Here is a 14,799-nt window from a genome sequence, read left to right as displayed (position 1 = left end):
ATGTAAACTTCTGACCCACTGGGAATGTAATGAAAGAAATAAAAGCTTAAATAAATTATCCTCTACTATTATTCTGACATTTCACATTCTCAAAATAAAGTGGTGATCCTAACTGACCTAAGACAGGGAATTTTTACTAGGATTAAATGTCAGGAATTGTGAAAAACTGAGTTTAAATGCATTTGGCTAAGGTGTATGTAAACTTCTGTCTTCAACTGTATATACTATATTTTATACCATATTCTGCACCTTGCCTATGCCGCTTGGCCATCGCTCATCCATATATTTATATGTACATATTCTCATTCACCCCTTTAGATTTGTGTGTATTAGGTAGTTGTTGGGGAATTGTTAGATTACTTGTTAGATTTGTGTGTATTAGGTAGATTTTGGGAGTTGTTAGATATTACTGCACTGTTGGAACTAGAAGCACAAGCATTTCGCTACACTCGCATTAACATCTGCTAACCATGTGTGTGACCAATAACATTTTATTTGATTTCTGCCGATGTGAATTTCTTCATTTTACTATTGTAAACAGCAATTGTTATCAGAAGATAATATGAATTTGTAACAAAGTGTTTAAACACTTTTGAGCCACTGAAATGTTGTTTGTTCGAGTCTGGTCTGATCTGTGCTTGTTTGTCTCTCTACCTAAAACCAGAAATGCAAAAATTAACTTTTGGAGAGAAAAAAAGTGTAAAATCTTAAGGATGGCCACCAGACAAGCCAATGACGTGTGGGAGTAGTGACTGAGACAACTCTCCTTTAAGGGGAACATTTTGTCTGTTGGCCACATCTTCCCATCCACTGGTGCCACTACAGATAGATGAGTGAGAAAGAGCGAGCGAGGGATGGACCAAAATGTAAAGGGAATCATGATAAGAACGGCTCAGCAGAAAATAGACTGTTAGCGAGAAAGAGAATTTGAAAAAGAGGAGTAGAGAGAGAGAGAGAGAGAGAGAGAGAGAGAGAGAGAGAGAGAGAGAGAGAGAGAGAGAGAGAGAGAGAGAGAGAGAGAGAGAGAGAGAGAGAGAGAGAGAGAGAGAGAGAGAGAGAGAGAGAGAGAGAGAGAGAGAGAGAGAGAGAGAGAGAGAGAGAAGAGGTGGAAGAGAGAGAGAGAGAGAGAGAGGGAATGAAGGTGGAAGGGGAGAGAGAGAGAGAGAGGGAATGAAGGTGGAAGGGGAGAGAGAGAGAGAGAGAGGGAATGAAGGTGGAAGGGAGAGAGAGAGAGAGGGAATGAAGGTGGAGGAGAGAGAGAGAGAGAGAGGGAATGAAGGTGGAAGGGGAGAGAGAGAGAGAGAGAGAGGGAATGAAGGTGGAAGGGGAAGAGAGAGAGAGAGAGAGAGAGGGAATGAAGGTGGAAGGGGGAGAGAGAGAGAGAGAGAGAGAGGGAATGAAGGTGGAAGGGGGAGAGAGAGAGAGAGAGGGGGAATGAAGGTGGAAGGAGAGAGAGAGAGAGAGAGAGAGAGAGAGAGGGAATGAAGGTGGAAGGGGGAGAGAGAGAGAGAGAGAGAGAATGAAGGAGAGAGAGAGAGAGAGAGAGAGAGAGAGAGAGAGAGAGAGAGAGAGAGAGAGAGAGAGAGAGAGAGAGAGAGAGAGAGAGAGAGAGAGAGAGAGAGAGAGAGAGAGAATGAAGGTGGAAGAGAGAGAGAGAGAGAGAGAGAGAGAGAGAGGGGAATGAAGGTGGAAGGGGAGAGGGAGAGAGAGAGAGAGAGAGAGAGAGGGGGAATGAAGGTAGAAGGGGAGAGGGAGAGGAGAGAGAGAGAGAGAGAGAGAGGGGGAATGAAGGTGGAAGGGGAGAGGGAGAGAGAGAGAGAGAGAGAGAGGGAATGAAGGTAGAAGGGGAGAGGGAGAGAGAGAGAGGGAATGAAGGTGGAAGGGGAGAGGGAGAGAGAGAGGGAATGAAGGTGGAAGGGGAGAGGGAGAGAGAGAGAGAGAGGGAATGAAGGTAGAAGGGGAGAGGGAGAGAGAGAGAGGGAATGAAGGTAGAAGGGGAGAGGGAGAGAGAGAGAGAGGGGGGAATGAAGGTGGAAGGGGAGAGGGAGAGAGAGAGAGAGGGAATGAAGGTAGAAGGGGAGAGGGAGAGAGAGAGAGGGAATGAAGGTAGAAGGGGAGAGGGAGAGAGAGAGAGAGAGAGGGAATGAAGGTGGAAGGGGAGAGGGAGAGAGAGAGAGAGGGAATGAAGGTGGAAGGGGAGAGGGGAGAGAGAGAGAGGGAATGAAGGTAGAAGGGGAGAGAGAGAGCGAGAGAGAGAGGGAATGACGGTGGAAGGGGAGAGGGAGAGCGAGAGAGAGGGAATGAAGGTGGAAGGGGAGAGAGAGAGCGAGAGAGGGAATGAGTATTTAGGTACAGCCGGTACGTGGCCTGGACATACAGCAGCAGGCTTGTTTCCCTGTACAGTACGGTACGTGTATCCACTGTAATAGCTACAACAGGTGTTAGTGTTAGGTAATGAGTGTACGGTAAGCTTGGACACCCAGTGTGAATATTGGTTACCATGGTTGCCATTTAAACTGTTGTGTGGACTGGGGAGTATTGCAGGCAGAGAGGAGCAGACCAGTTGACGTTGCACAAGAAGGACAAACAGCAGGATCTGTGTCCAGGGGAGGATGGATTGCTCTTACGGCATGGTAACACGTGGATCCGCACTGAGGCGGGTAGTGGTGGTGCTGTGTTGGAACTAGCTAGTCTCCCCACATAGTGGTTAGACAGAGGCTATGAGAAGAGACCAGGGTTGGGGTCAATTATAATTGAAGGTAGTCAATTCAGGAAGTGACTTGAATTTAAACTTAAAAAATTGGAGCAACTATTAAAATAAGTAGCTTTTACTTTTCAGTGTTGTAACGAGCGCAATGAGAGTCAGGAAGCAAGTACAGGGAGGGAGTGTTATAATGAATAAACTAAACAAGAAACACAAACATGAAAACAGTCAATAACACCTGAGGAAAGAACCAAGGGGAGTGACAGATATAGGGAAGATAATCAAGGAGGTGATGGAGTCCGGTGAGTGTCATTAAGGCGCAGGTGCGTGAGACAATGGTGGCAGGTGTGCGGGATAATCAGCAGCCTGATGACCTAGAGGCCGGAGAGGGAGTATAAGTGTCAGTACCCCTCCCCGACACGAGGCTCCAGCCGCAGGACGCCATCAAAAGGGACGAATCCAGAGATCAGGAGCGCACTGGTCACCCCATGCTGATGTGCAAGAACCTGTCGAGTCAGCTGGGGCACGGAAACCTGTCGAGTCAGCTGGGGCACGGAAACCTGTCGAGTCAGCTGGGGCACGGAAACCTGTCGAGTCAGCTGGGGCACGGAAACCTGTCGAGTCAGCTGGGGCACGGAAACCTGTCGAGTCAGCTGGGGCACGGAAACCTGTCGAGTCAGCTGGGGCACGGAAACCTGTCGAGTCAGCTGGGGCACGGAAACCTGACAGATCGGTAGAGGTAGGGGAGCCTGGCAATCCGGCTGAGGCAGGTGAGCCTGACAAGCAGGCTCTGGCAGGGGAGCCTGGCGATCCAGCTGAGGCATGAGAACCTGACAAGCCGGCTGAGGCAGGGGATCCTGGGGAGCCTGACAAGCCGGCTCTGGCAGGGGAGCCTGACGATCTGGTTGAGGCTTAAGGTGTTATTCTGTAACGAGCGCGCTGAGAGTCGGGACGCAAGTACAGGGAGGGAGTGTTATAATGAATAAACAAAACACAGACATTAAACAAAGTCAATAACACCTGAGGAAAGAGCCAAGGGGAGTGACAGATATAGGGAAGATAATCAAGGAGGTGATGGAGTCTAGGTGAGTGTCATGAGACGATGGTGACAGGTGTGCGGGATAATCAGCAGCCTGATGACCTAGAGGCCGGAAAGGGAGTATAGGTGACAAGTTTTTTGAGAAGTTATTGAAAATAGATTTCCCTTTTCAGTTATTGAATTGATATTTCAGTTTTCTGAAATGTCTGAGTTGACTGGCTTTAATTTAAAATCAGTAGCTGGTTAGATCACAGGGTGCAGACAGGCCTGGGGCATTTGGTTCTTTGATTCAAGCTAGTGATATCTTAGGAGCTGATAGTAAGCTACTCTTTATTAGCTGCTGATGCATACATGTGGTATTTTACCTGGCTGACCACACCTACATTCCCACACAGTATGGCAGCCATAGCCAATGTTCTCAAGAACGACCAGTCCTAATTGCCTACAGGTGTGAATGAGTGAGTGGGCAGTGTGGAGTATTTGAATTTAGAAAACGCTCTGTTATTAAAATACTTTTTCTGCTCCATAAATTAATACAACTGTGTACTCCGCCATATTGTGTATTTCTTGTCTTCTGTCAATGATTGAGACAGGTGTCTGTCATCATGACATGCAGCCCTTTGGGGTGGACACCCGCTGTCTTGATCAATGAGAGAAGACTTGAATTAGACCAGATGTTGACGCGAGCCTACCAGAAGAGCTAAATGCCTTTTATGCTCGCTTTGAGGCAAGCAGCGCTGAAGCATGCATGAGAGCACCAGCTGTTCAGGACGACTATGTAATAACGCTCTTGGTAGCCGATGTGAGCAAGACCTTTAAACAGGTCAACATTCACAAAGCTGCGGGCCAGACGGATTACCAGGACGTGTACTCAGAGCATGCGCAGACCAACTGGGAAGTGTCTTCACTGACATTTTCAACCTCTCCCTGACCGAGTCTATAATACCTACATGTTTCAAGCAGATCACCATAGTCCCTGTGCCCAAGGAAGCGAAGGTAACCTGCCTAACTGATTACCGCCCCGTAGCACTTACGTCGGTAGCCATGAAGTGCTTCTAAAGGCTGGTCATGGCTCACATCAACAGCATCCTCCCAGATACCCTAGACCCACTTCAATTTGCATACCGCACCAACAGATCCACAGATGATGCGATCTCAATTGCACTCCACAATGCCCTTTCCCACCTGGACAAACAGAACACCTATGAGAGAATGCTGTTCATTGACTACAGCTCAGCGTTCACCATAGTGCCCACAAAGCTCATCACTGAGCTAAGGAGCCTGGGACTAAACACCTCCCTCTGCAACTGGAGGCTGGACTTCTTGACGGGCCGCCCCCAGGTGGTGAGTGTAGGCAACAACACGTCAGCAACTCTGATCCTCAACACTGGGGCCCCTCAGGGTTGTGTGCTTAGTCCCCTCCTGTACTCCCTGTTCACCCACGACTGCGTGGCCAAACACGACTCCAACACCATCATTAAGTTGGCTGACGACACAACAGTGGTAAGCCTGATCACCGACAACGATGTGACAGCCTATAGGGAGGAGGTCAGAGACCTGGCAGTGTGGTGCCAGGACGACAACCTCTCCCTCAATGTGAGCAAGACAAAGGAGCTGATCGTGGACAACAGGAAAAGGCGGGCCGAGTGAAGCAGGTAGAGAGTTTCACGTTCCTTGGTGCCCACATTACCAACAAACTATCATGGTCCAAACACTTCAAGACAGTCGTGAAGCGGGCACGACTAGACCTTTTCCCCCTCATGAGACTGAAAAGAATTGTCAAGGGTCCCCAGATCCTCAAAAAGTTCCAAAAATTGTCAGAGACTCCAGTCACCCAAGTCATAGACTGTTTTCTCTGTTACCGCACGGCAAGCGGCACCGGAGCGCCAAGTCTAGGACCAAAAGGCTCCTTAACAGCTTCTACCCCCAAGCCATAAGACTGCTGAACAATTAACGAAATGGCCACCGGATTACTCGCTGTTTATTATCTATGCGTAGTCACTTCACCCCTACATACATATACAAATGACCTCAACTAACCTGTACCCCCGCACACTGACTCTGTACCGGTACCCCCTGTATATAACCTCATTATTGTTATTTTATATTTTCTTCACTCTTTCTTGAACTGCACTGTTGCTTAAGGGCTTGTAAAGTAAGCATTTCACGTTAAGGTCTACACTGTTGCTTAAGGGCTTGTAGGTAAGCATTTCACGGTAAGGTCTACACTGTTGCTTAAGGGCTTGTAGGTAAGCATTTCACGGTAAGGTCTACACTGTTGCTTAAGGGCTTGTAGGTAAGCATTTCACGGTAAGGTCTACACTGTTGCTTAAGGGCTTGTAGGTAAGCATTTCACGGTAAGGTCTACACTGTTGCTTAAGGGCTTGTAGGTAAGCATTTCACGGTAAGGTCTACACTGTTGGTTAAGGGCTTGTAAGTAAGCATTTCACGGTAAGGTCTACACGTATTCGACGCATGTGACAAATAAAGTTTGATTTGATGGGGGCGTAGACATTGATGGATTTTCTTCATGAAATAAAAAAGTATTTGTTTTAATGTATGGAGCCAATTCAAACGGACCCTCTGCAGCTAGACAACGACATTCCATGAGACTCCTGTTTCCACCAGTTGAGGACGAAGACAGTATCTCCAAGCTAAGGTTGGTCGTAAATGATCTGTGCTACACCAAACAGTACCTATCCTGTAATTGCCAGGAATGGATACCAAAGCGCTTTGGTTAAATCACATTGCAGGTGTCTATGGGGGCATCGGGATGCTTTGGGAGCGGACTCCAGCTCCCTGCGACGCAGTGCAGAGACGGTGTCTGGTTGGTTAGATAGGAGTATTTAAAATAACTAAAACAATCGTTCATGCTCTTAACTTTTTAAAAAATTAAAAAATGCATTTTCTAAACTGGTGATCTGTAAATGAACTGTGCAGGGAACATGATAGGCCATTATTTAAGGTTGAAATCCTTCTCAATAAACAGAAGGAGGCGTAGTCTACATCGAGCCTGTTTAAAAATACCGTCGGCTACACATACTACTCAAACGTAAACTTGCGTACTTGCTATGTCTCGACCACTATCTCCGGAGGTAGCACGACATTCGCAAGACTGTTGCCCCCCTTGAAGCTGGGCAGTCTAAACAGAAATATGTTGTTTAGCCAACACTCCTACAGTACAAGTGGTAATAGCAGAGCACTGTTGAAACAGCTGAAATGTATATTTTTCTGATATTTGAGACTTGTTTTATTCAGCTTTTACCTGAAATTAAAGTAACAGCATGTTACATTCTGAAATGTAGCTGCCGGCTGCACCGAGCCAAGTAAAACTAAGTAAGCCCATGGAAACATTAAAACCCTTTACACAGACAGACAACTGCGATTGGACAATAAAACCGACAGGGCTGAGCTCTCTGTATGCAGGGTTGCATTGTGTCTGCCTTTGCAGCTTTAATTAAACACTTCTTCAGGCTAGGGTACTTTTTTCTCCATTTCCACCTGAATGACGTGCCCAAAGTAAACTGCCTGTTGCTCAGGCCTTGAAGCCAGGATATACATATCATTTTTTCCATTAGAAAGAAGATACTTTGAAGTTTGTAGAAATGTTAAATAATGTAGGAGACTATCCAAAGAAAAACCAACCGGAATGTGTTTTTTTGAGAGCCAATGCTCTTATAATGAAAAGTATAGGGAAATAATGAAATCTAGCTCCCAGTATGCAATTCCTATGGCTTCCACTGGGTGTTGGCACTCAATGTTCAAGGTTTCAGGCAAAATTATTAAGAATAATGAGTTTTCAGGCAAAATTATTAAGAATAATGATTGGTTTTACTTCTTTCCATATGAAATGTTATAGTTTGATGACATTTTAGGGTATCTGAGTATTAAATAGAAACTTATTTTGACTTGTTGAAACAAAGTTTAGAGGTAGATTTTCATATTCCTATCTTGGCATGTTGAACGAGTGGATTACTGAAATTCCTGTTTGGCCCTGTCCGGGGTGTCCTCGGATGGGGAAGTCTCAGCCTCCAGTATTTATTAGTTTATGGTCGGGGGCTAGGGTCAGTTTGTTTATCTGGTTTCCTATTGAACATACTTCTTTCCATATGAAATGTTATAGTTTGATTACATTTTAGGGTATCTGAGTATTAAATAGAAACTTATTTTGACTTGTTGAAACAAAGTTTAGAGGTAGATTTTCATATTCCTATCTTGGCATGTTGAAGCCCGGTTCCTCTCTAGGAGGTTTTGGTGGATTACTGAAATCTACAGCACTTTGAGCGCCAACTATATAAATAAATTTGATTTAAACTGACTTTTTGGGATATAAAGAAGGATTTTATCTAAAAAAACGACACTACATGTTATAGCTGGGACCCTTTCGATGACAAATCAGAGGAAGATTGTCAAAAAGTAAGTGAATATTTAATGACTATTTGTGAATTTTTGGGGGCGACGTCCTCAAACAATCGCATGGCATGTAAACCCTACTGTAAATCAGACAGGGCAGTTAGATGAACAAGAATTTCAGCTTTCAACCGATATAAGATACTTGTATGTACAGAAATGTTTAATATCCATCATTTTTATGATTATTTATTTGAATTGCGTGCCCTCCAGTTCCACTCGAAGTTGTCCTGCTCGCGGGACGCCTAGCCTAAAGACGTTTTAATTTAAAGATACTCATACAGCATGTTACCACTATTGTTTTGATTGATTATTTCCAGTCAATCATTTTGGATTAAAAAGGCCCAGGTAGTCTAGCCACCTGAAGTTTGAATTTAAACCAAATTTGATAACATTCACATTTTCTCAGAACACAAATAAATGGGCCTATTTTAGGCAATAAATACATACACTAGTATGTGGACACCCCTTCAAATGAGTGTATTCAGCGATTTCAGCTACATCCGTTGCTTACAGGTGTATAAAATTGAGCACACCGCCATGCAATCTCCATAGACAAACACTGTCAGTAGAATGGCCCATTCTGAAGAGCTCAGTGACTTTCAATGTGGCACCGTCATAATAATAATAATAATAATAATATATGCCATTTAGCAGACGCTTTCATCCAAAGCGACTTACAGTCATGTGTGCATACATTCTACGTATGGGTATGATGCCACCTTTTCTAACAAGTCAGTTCATCAAATGTCTGCCCTGATAGAGCGGCCCCAGACAACTGTAAGTGCTGTTATTGTGAAGTGGAAACTTCTAGGAGCAACAATTGCTCAGCTGCGAAGTGATAGGCCACACAAGCTCACAGAACGGGAGCTATGAGTGCTGAAGAGTGAGGCGCATAAAAATTGTCTGTCCTCGGTTGCAACACTCACTACCGAGTTCAAACTGCCTCTGGAAGCAATGTCACAACCAGAACTGTTCGTTGGAAGCTTTATGAAATGGATTTCCATGGCCGAGCAGCCGCACACAAGTCTAAGATCACCATCCGCAATACCAAGCGTTGCCTGGAGTGGTGTAAAGCACGCCTCCATTGGGCTCTGGAGCAGTGGAAACGCGTTATCTGGAGTGTTGAATCACGCTTCACCATCTGGAAGTCGGACAGACGAATCTGGGATTGGCAGATGCCAGGAGGCTGCTACATGCCCAAATGCATAGTTCCAACTGTAAATTTTGGTGGAGGAGGAATAACGGTCTGGGCTGTTTTTCATGGTTTGGGCTAGGCACCTTAGTTCCAGTGATGGGAAATCAGCATACAATGACATTCTAGATTATTCTGTGCTTCAACTTTGTGGCAACATTTTGGGGAAGGCCCTTTCCTGTCATGCACAAATCGAGTTCCATACAGAAATGGTTTATCGAGATGGAAGAACTTGAATGGCCTGCACAGAGCCCTGACTTCAACCCCATCGAGCACCTTTGGTATGAATTGGAACACCGAATGTGAGCCAACCTCACTAATGCTCTTGTGGCTGAATGGAAGCAAGTCCCAACATCAATTTTCCAACGTCTAGAGGAAAGCCTTCCCAGAAGAGTGGAGGCTGTTATAGCAGCAAAGGGGGGACCAACTCCATATTAATGGCCATGATTATGGAATGATATGTCCGATGAGCAGGTGTCCACATACTTTTGGTCATGTAGTGCAGCTTAGGCTATAAAAACATGACTTGACGTTTTCGCAGGCTCACTACTCCGAGTGGTGCAGATTTCTCTCTCCCGAGTGGTGAGATTGCATCTCAGTGTTAAAGGCGTCACTACAGACCCTGGATCGATTCCAGGCTGTATCACAACCGGCCGGAATTGGGAGTCACATAGGGCCTGTTGTCCGGTTTAGTGTTTGGCCAGGGAAGGCCGTCATTGTAAATAAGAATTTGTTAGTTAAATAAAGGTTTGCTAGTTAAATAAAGGTTCAATAAAAATAAAGATGGGATCAGAGCATTGGCTTCCCCAGTAAATACCAGCAACAGTGTGTGAAAACCTTGTGAAGACTTACAGAAAACGTTTGACCTCTGTCATTGCCAACAAAGGGTATATAACAAAGTATTGAGAAACTTTTATTTATTTAACCAGGCAAGTCAGTTAAGAACAAATTCTTATTTTCAATGACGGCCTAGGAACAGTGGGTTAACTGGTCTAGGAACAGTGGGTTAACTGCCTGTTCAGGGGCAGAACGACAGATCTTGTCAGCTCAGGGGTTTTGAACTTGCAACCTTCCGGTTACTAGTCCAACGCTCTAACCACTCTAACCCTGCCGCCCCAATGTAGTGAAGCAAATAAATTCATTAAAAGTCCTACAATGTGATTTTCTGGATTTCTTTTCTCATTTTGTCTGTCATAGATGAAGTGTACCTATGATGAAAATAACAGGCCTCACTCATCTTTTTAAGTGGAAGAACCTGCACAATTGGTGGCTGACTAAATACTTTTATGCCCCACTGTATGTATGGTCAATTTGAGCAGCAGACCAAAAATGTTGTGTTGCCAGCCACAACGAAGGGTAAGGCAGGGTTGTAACGTGAATTGAAAAGTAATAAGCCACTCCGTTTCACAGAATCTCGTCGAGGTAATAGTGGACCAAAAAGGATGGTTAGGTTATCACATCTAGAAAGCCGTACACGGAGAATGCAGTTTCAACACAAGCACTTCCACACACATCACACACAGACACACGCACACAAATGTATCCTGACACACACGCTCCCTCTTACGCATTTCAGGACTGGATTACTTTGACTAGTGCCTATCCGCAACCAGTAACTTTCTGATATAAGAAATGTGCCATTTCATCTTTTTTACTTCAAGAAAGAGTCTGTAACCAAGTGAAATTAGCATTAGTCCGACTGTGATCTGTTTGGCCGTGCGCTGAGCAGGGCGCTGTGAAGTCTTCATGGGCAGAGAGCCGCAGCATGGTCTACACGTTTAATCTTGAGCGTGTGATCGCGGTCGGCCTTCTCATGTCTGCATCTCTCCTCTCTCTTTCTCTCTCTCTCTACAGTATGTGACCTGACGTCACTTGGGTTTAATAGCGCTCCACCGCTTGCAAACGTCAGTCTTTACCGTTCTGGCTCTCGCGCTCTTGTCCCACTCCCCCGCGCCAGTTAATGCTTCAGGTCGCACCTGCCCTTGGTGTCTCGCCTATGCGAGGGAAACGGAACAAAGCCGAGGGCTTTACCTGAGCTATTTCGAGGAAAGGGACAGTTGTGATTTTCTACAAATACATTTTTTCCGAAAGCTCTGTGTAAAACGGAGAGGTATGTAATCTACATTACCATTTCACATGGAAACTAAAATTTGGTGAAAAGACGATGTGCTACTTTATTGAGTTTTGATAATATTGTGTATCAGTTTGTTTCGTTATTGGGAGTTAAGTGGGACAGGGGTGCATTTTTATCCATGATCATAGCCTATTATTCCGTCTCAAGTTTCAGCACCATGGACAGTTCCTCGGGCACTGCTCTTCATGTGGTCTCAAAAGTTGGACACAAGCTTTTGGATAATATTACCGTGATGTCATAACAGTTTTAGATATGTCTTTAATGAGTTTTTCATGATTCAGGTTTGGCGTTTTTAGCCGCTGCATGAGTTGCCCACGTTTCCGCACCACGGATCGCTCCTACCCTGCTGTCTCTAGGCATTGCATATTTTTACATATGGCAATTGTGAAACTAAATTGCAACCTCTCTCTCTGTGTGTAATTTTCTCTTCAGGAGGAAAAAGGTGACACATGCGCAGACATGAACGAGACTTTCCTCGGTAACGACACTGTGGCGACAGCCACGTTGGCTGGAAAGGCTTTCCCGTGTATGGAGGCCAACTCTCCAGAGAGAAACGGCAGCCTGGAACTCTCCGCCGCCACGCAGGACTTCCCCATCAACCCGTGGGACATCATGCTTTGCATGTCGGGCACCGTCATCGCCTGTGAGAACAGCATCGTGGTGGCTATCATCTTCTATACGCCCACCATGCGCACCCCCATGTTCGTTCTCATAGGGAGCCTGGCCACTGCGGATTTACTGGCAGGCATGGGATTAATCCTCAATTTCGTGTTCCAGTACGTCCTCTCCTCAGAGACTATCAGTCTTATTACTGTTGGGTTCCTAGTGGCCTCCTTCACGGCGTCCATCAGTAGCCTGCTGGCTATAACGGTGGACCGGTACTTTTCTCTCTACAACGCACTGACTTACTTCTCGGAGAAGACGCTCCACTATGTGCACCTGATGCTGGCGGGCACGTGGGGCGTGTCTATGTGCCTGGGCCTGCTACCTGTGCTGGGCTGGAACTGTCTGGACGACCCGAACTCGTGCAGCATCGTGCGCCCGCTCACTCGCAGCAACGTGACATTGTTGGCGGTGTCCTTCTTCGTCATCTTCATACTCATGCTGACTCTCTACTTCAAGATCTGCAAGATCGTATGCCACCACGCGCACCAGATCGCTCTTCAGAAGCACTTCTTCACTGCCTCGCACTACGTGGCCACCAAGAAGGGCGTGTCCACGCTGGCCATCATCCTGGGCACCTTCGGCGCGAGCTGGCTGCCCTTCGCTATTTACTGCCTGGTGGGAGAGCGCGAGTACCCGTTGGTGTACACGTACGCCACGCTGCTTCCGGCCACCTACAACTCCATGATCAACCCAATCATCTACGCCTACCGTAATGCCGACATCCAGCGCTCGCTCTACGTCCTTTTCTGCGGCTGCTTTCAGACCAACGTAGCCTACCGCTCCAGGTCACCCAGTGAAGTTTAGAGGGGTGCTGAGTGAACTCTGATGACAGTGTGTTTGTGTGTTGGCCACCGACAATTCGCTTTCAGTTGACTGTAAATGCTTTAAACAAGTGGATTCGGCGCTCAAATGTATATCTAACATAAGCATCTGCACTTTATTGCAACTGAAGACCAGGACACAGTCCGTCTGAAATGCTGTGAACAACAACTTTTGTGATGAAAAGAAAAACGTCATCATGAATGTATTTATATTTAAAAAAAATATTTAAAAAACGAGCACTTTATTGTGTATTTGAAATGCCAAAGCAGTATTGCATAGGCCTATATATATATGTTGGAGTTGTACTTTGTATTTGTCAGTAATGTGGGTCATTTTCTATTTTGTAAAGGTGTCTATATTGTACATTTTATAAGAGATGAGTATGTGAATAAAATGAGAAAATAAGAACTGAATCAGTGAGCGCCACGTGTTTCTCTAAAAGTGTCCTCGTGCGGCATCTGTCTTTTCACTCGGTGTTTTCCTCCCTCCTCCCTCCATGACCCCCCCCCCCCCGGGGTGGCTGTTTAGTTAGGCTAATGGCACATTGACTCAGTCAGTGCCGAAGAATGGCTTCAATTTGCACCCAGACATATTCAACACGTGTTTTCTCAAAGTGTGTGTGCATATGCGAAAGAGAGAGAGAGAGAGAGACACACAATTGTGCATTGATAGAGTAGACCTACATTACGTGCATTTGCCCACTAGACGGTTCCAATTTATGTAAGCCCTGTGGTGGAAAAAATAACCAATTGTTATACTTGAGTAAAAGTAAAGATACTTAAATATAAAACTCACCTTGTAAAATATTACTTGAGTAAAAGTCAAAAGTATTTGGTTTTAAAAATAAACTTAAGTACGAAAGGTAATTGTAATTGCTAACATATACTTAAGTATCAAAAGTAAAAGTATGAATATTTTCCAATTCCTTATATTAACCAAACGATACCATTAATAAAAATGTTAAAGTTAATTCACAGATAGCCAGGGGCACATTCCAACACTCAGACATCATTTATAAAGAAGCATGAACAGTACCAGTCAAAAGTTTGGACACACCTACTCATTCAAGGGTTTTTCTTTATTTTTACTATGTTCTACATTGTAGAATAACAGTGAAGACATCAAAACTATGAAATAACACAAATGTAATCATCAACCAAAAAAGTGTTAAACAAATCTAAACATATTTTATATTTGAGATTCTTCAAAGTAGCCATCCTTTTGCACACACTTGGCATTCTCTCAACCAGCTTTACGAGGAATGCTTTTCCAACAGTCTTGAAGGAGTTCCCACATATGCTGAGCACTTGTTGCCTGCTTTTCCTTCACTCTGCTGTCAAACTCAGCCCAAAACATCTGAATTGGGTTGAAGTCCAATGATTGTGGAGGCCAGGTCATCTGATGCAGCACTCCATCACTCTCCTTCTTGGTCAAATAGCCCTTACACAGCCTGGAGGTGTGTTTTGGGTCATTGTCCTGTTGCAAAACAAATGATAGTCCCACTAAGCGCAAACCAGATGGGATGGCGTATCACTGCAGAATGCTGTGGAAACCATGCTGGTGAAGTGTGCCTTGAATTCTAAATAACATTGCTCGTGTTTCTTAGCCCAAGTACGTCTCTTCTTATTATTGGGGTCCCTTAGTAGTGGTTTCTTTGCAGCAATTTGACAATGAAGGCCTGATTCACGCAGTCTCCTCTGAACAGTTGATGTTGAGATGTGTCTGTTACTTGAACTCTGTGAGGTACAATCTGCGGTGCAGTTAATTGCTGATTTCTGAGGCTGGTAACTCTAATGAACTTATCCTCTGCAGCAGAGGTAACTCTGGGT

At 45.1% G+C, this 14,799-nt stretch overlaps 1 protein-coding gene across 1 annotated transcript; it reads left to right on the top strand.

Moving 5' to 3' along the window:
* Positions 1–11,084: 11,084 nt before the first annotated feature.
* Positions 11,085–13,383, top strand: LOC123995857 (G-protein coupled receptor 6-like). Its single transcript, XM_046299537.1, has 2 exons — positions 11,085–11,458; positions 11,915–13,383. The coding sequence occupies exon 2, from the start codon at positions 11,942–11,944 to the stop codon at positions 12,950–12,952; it is 1,011 nt and encodes a 336-aa protein (XP_046155493.1). The 5' UTR covers positions 11,085–11,458; positions 11,915–11,941; the 3' UTR covers positions 12,953–13,383.
* The last annotated feature ends 1,416 nt before the right edge of the window (positions 13,384–14,799 follow it).

Source organism: Oncorhynchus gorbuscha, linkage group LG14 (assembly GCF_021184085.1).
Source record: "Oncorhynchus gorbuscha isolate QuinsamMale2020 ecotype Even-year linkage group LG14, OgorEven_v1.0, whole genome shotgun sequence".
In the NCBI taxonomy this organism is placed as follows: Eukaryota; Metazoa; Chordata; class Actinopteri; order Salmoniformes; family Salmonidae; genus Oncorhynchus; species Oncorhynchus gorbuscha.
This window is presented reverse-complemented; position numbering and strand designations above follow the sequence as displayed.

Excerpts from the sequence above, each read along its gene's own strand:
- LOC123995857 (XM_046299537.1), top strand. The coding sequence starts at position 11,942 with ATGAACGAGACTTTCCTCGGTAACGACACTGTGGCGACAGCCACGTTG.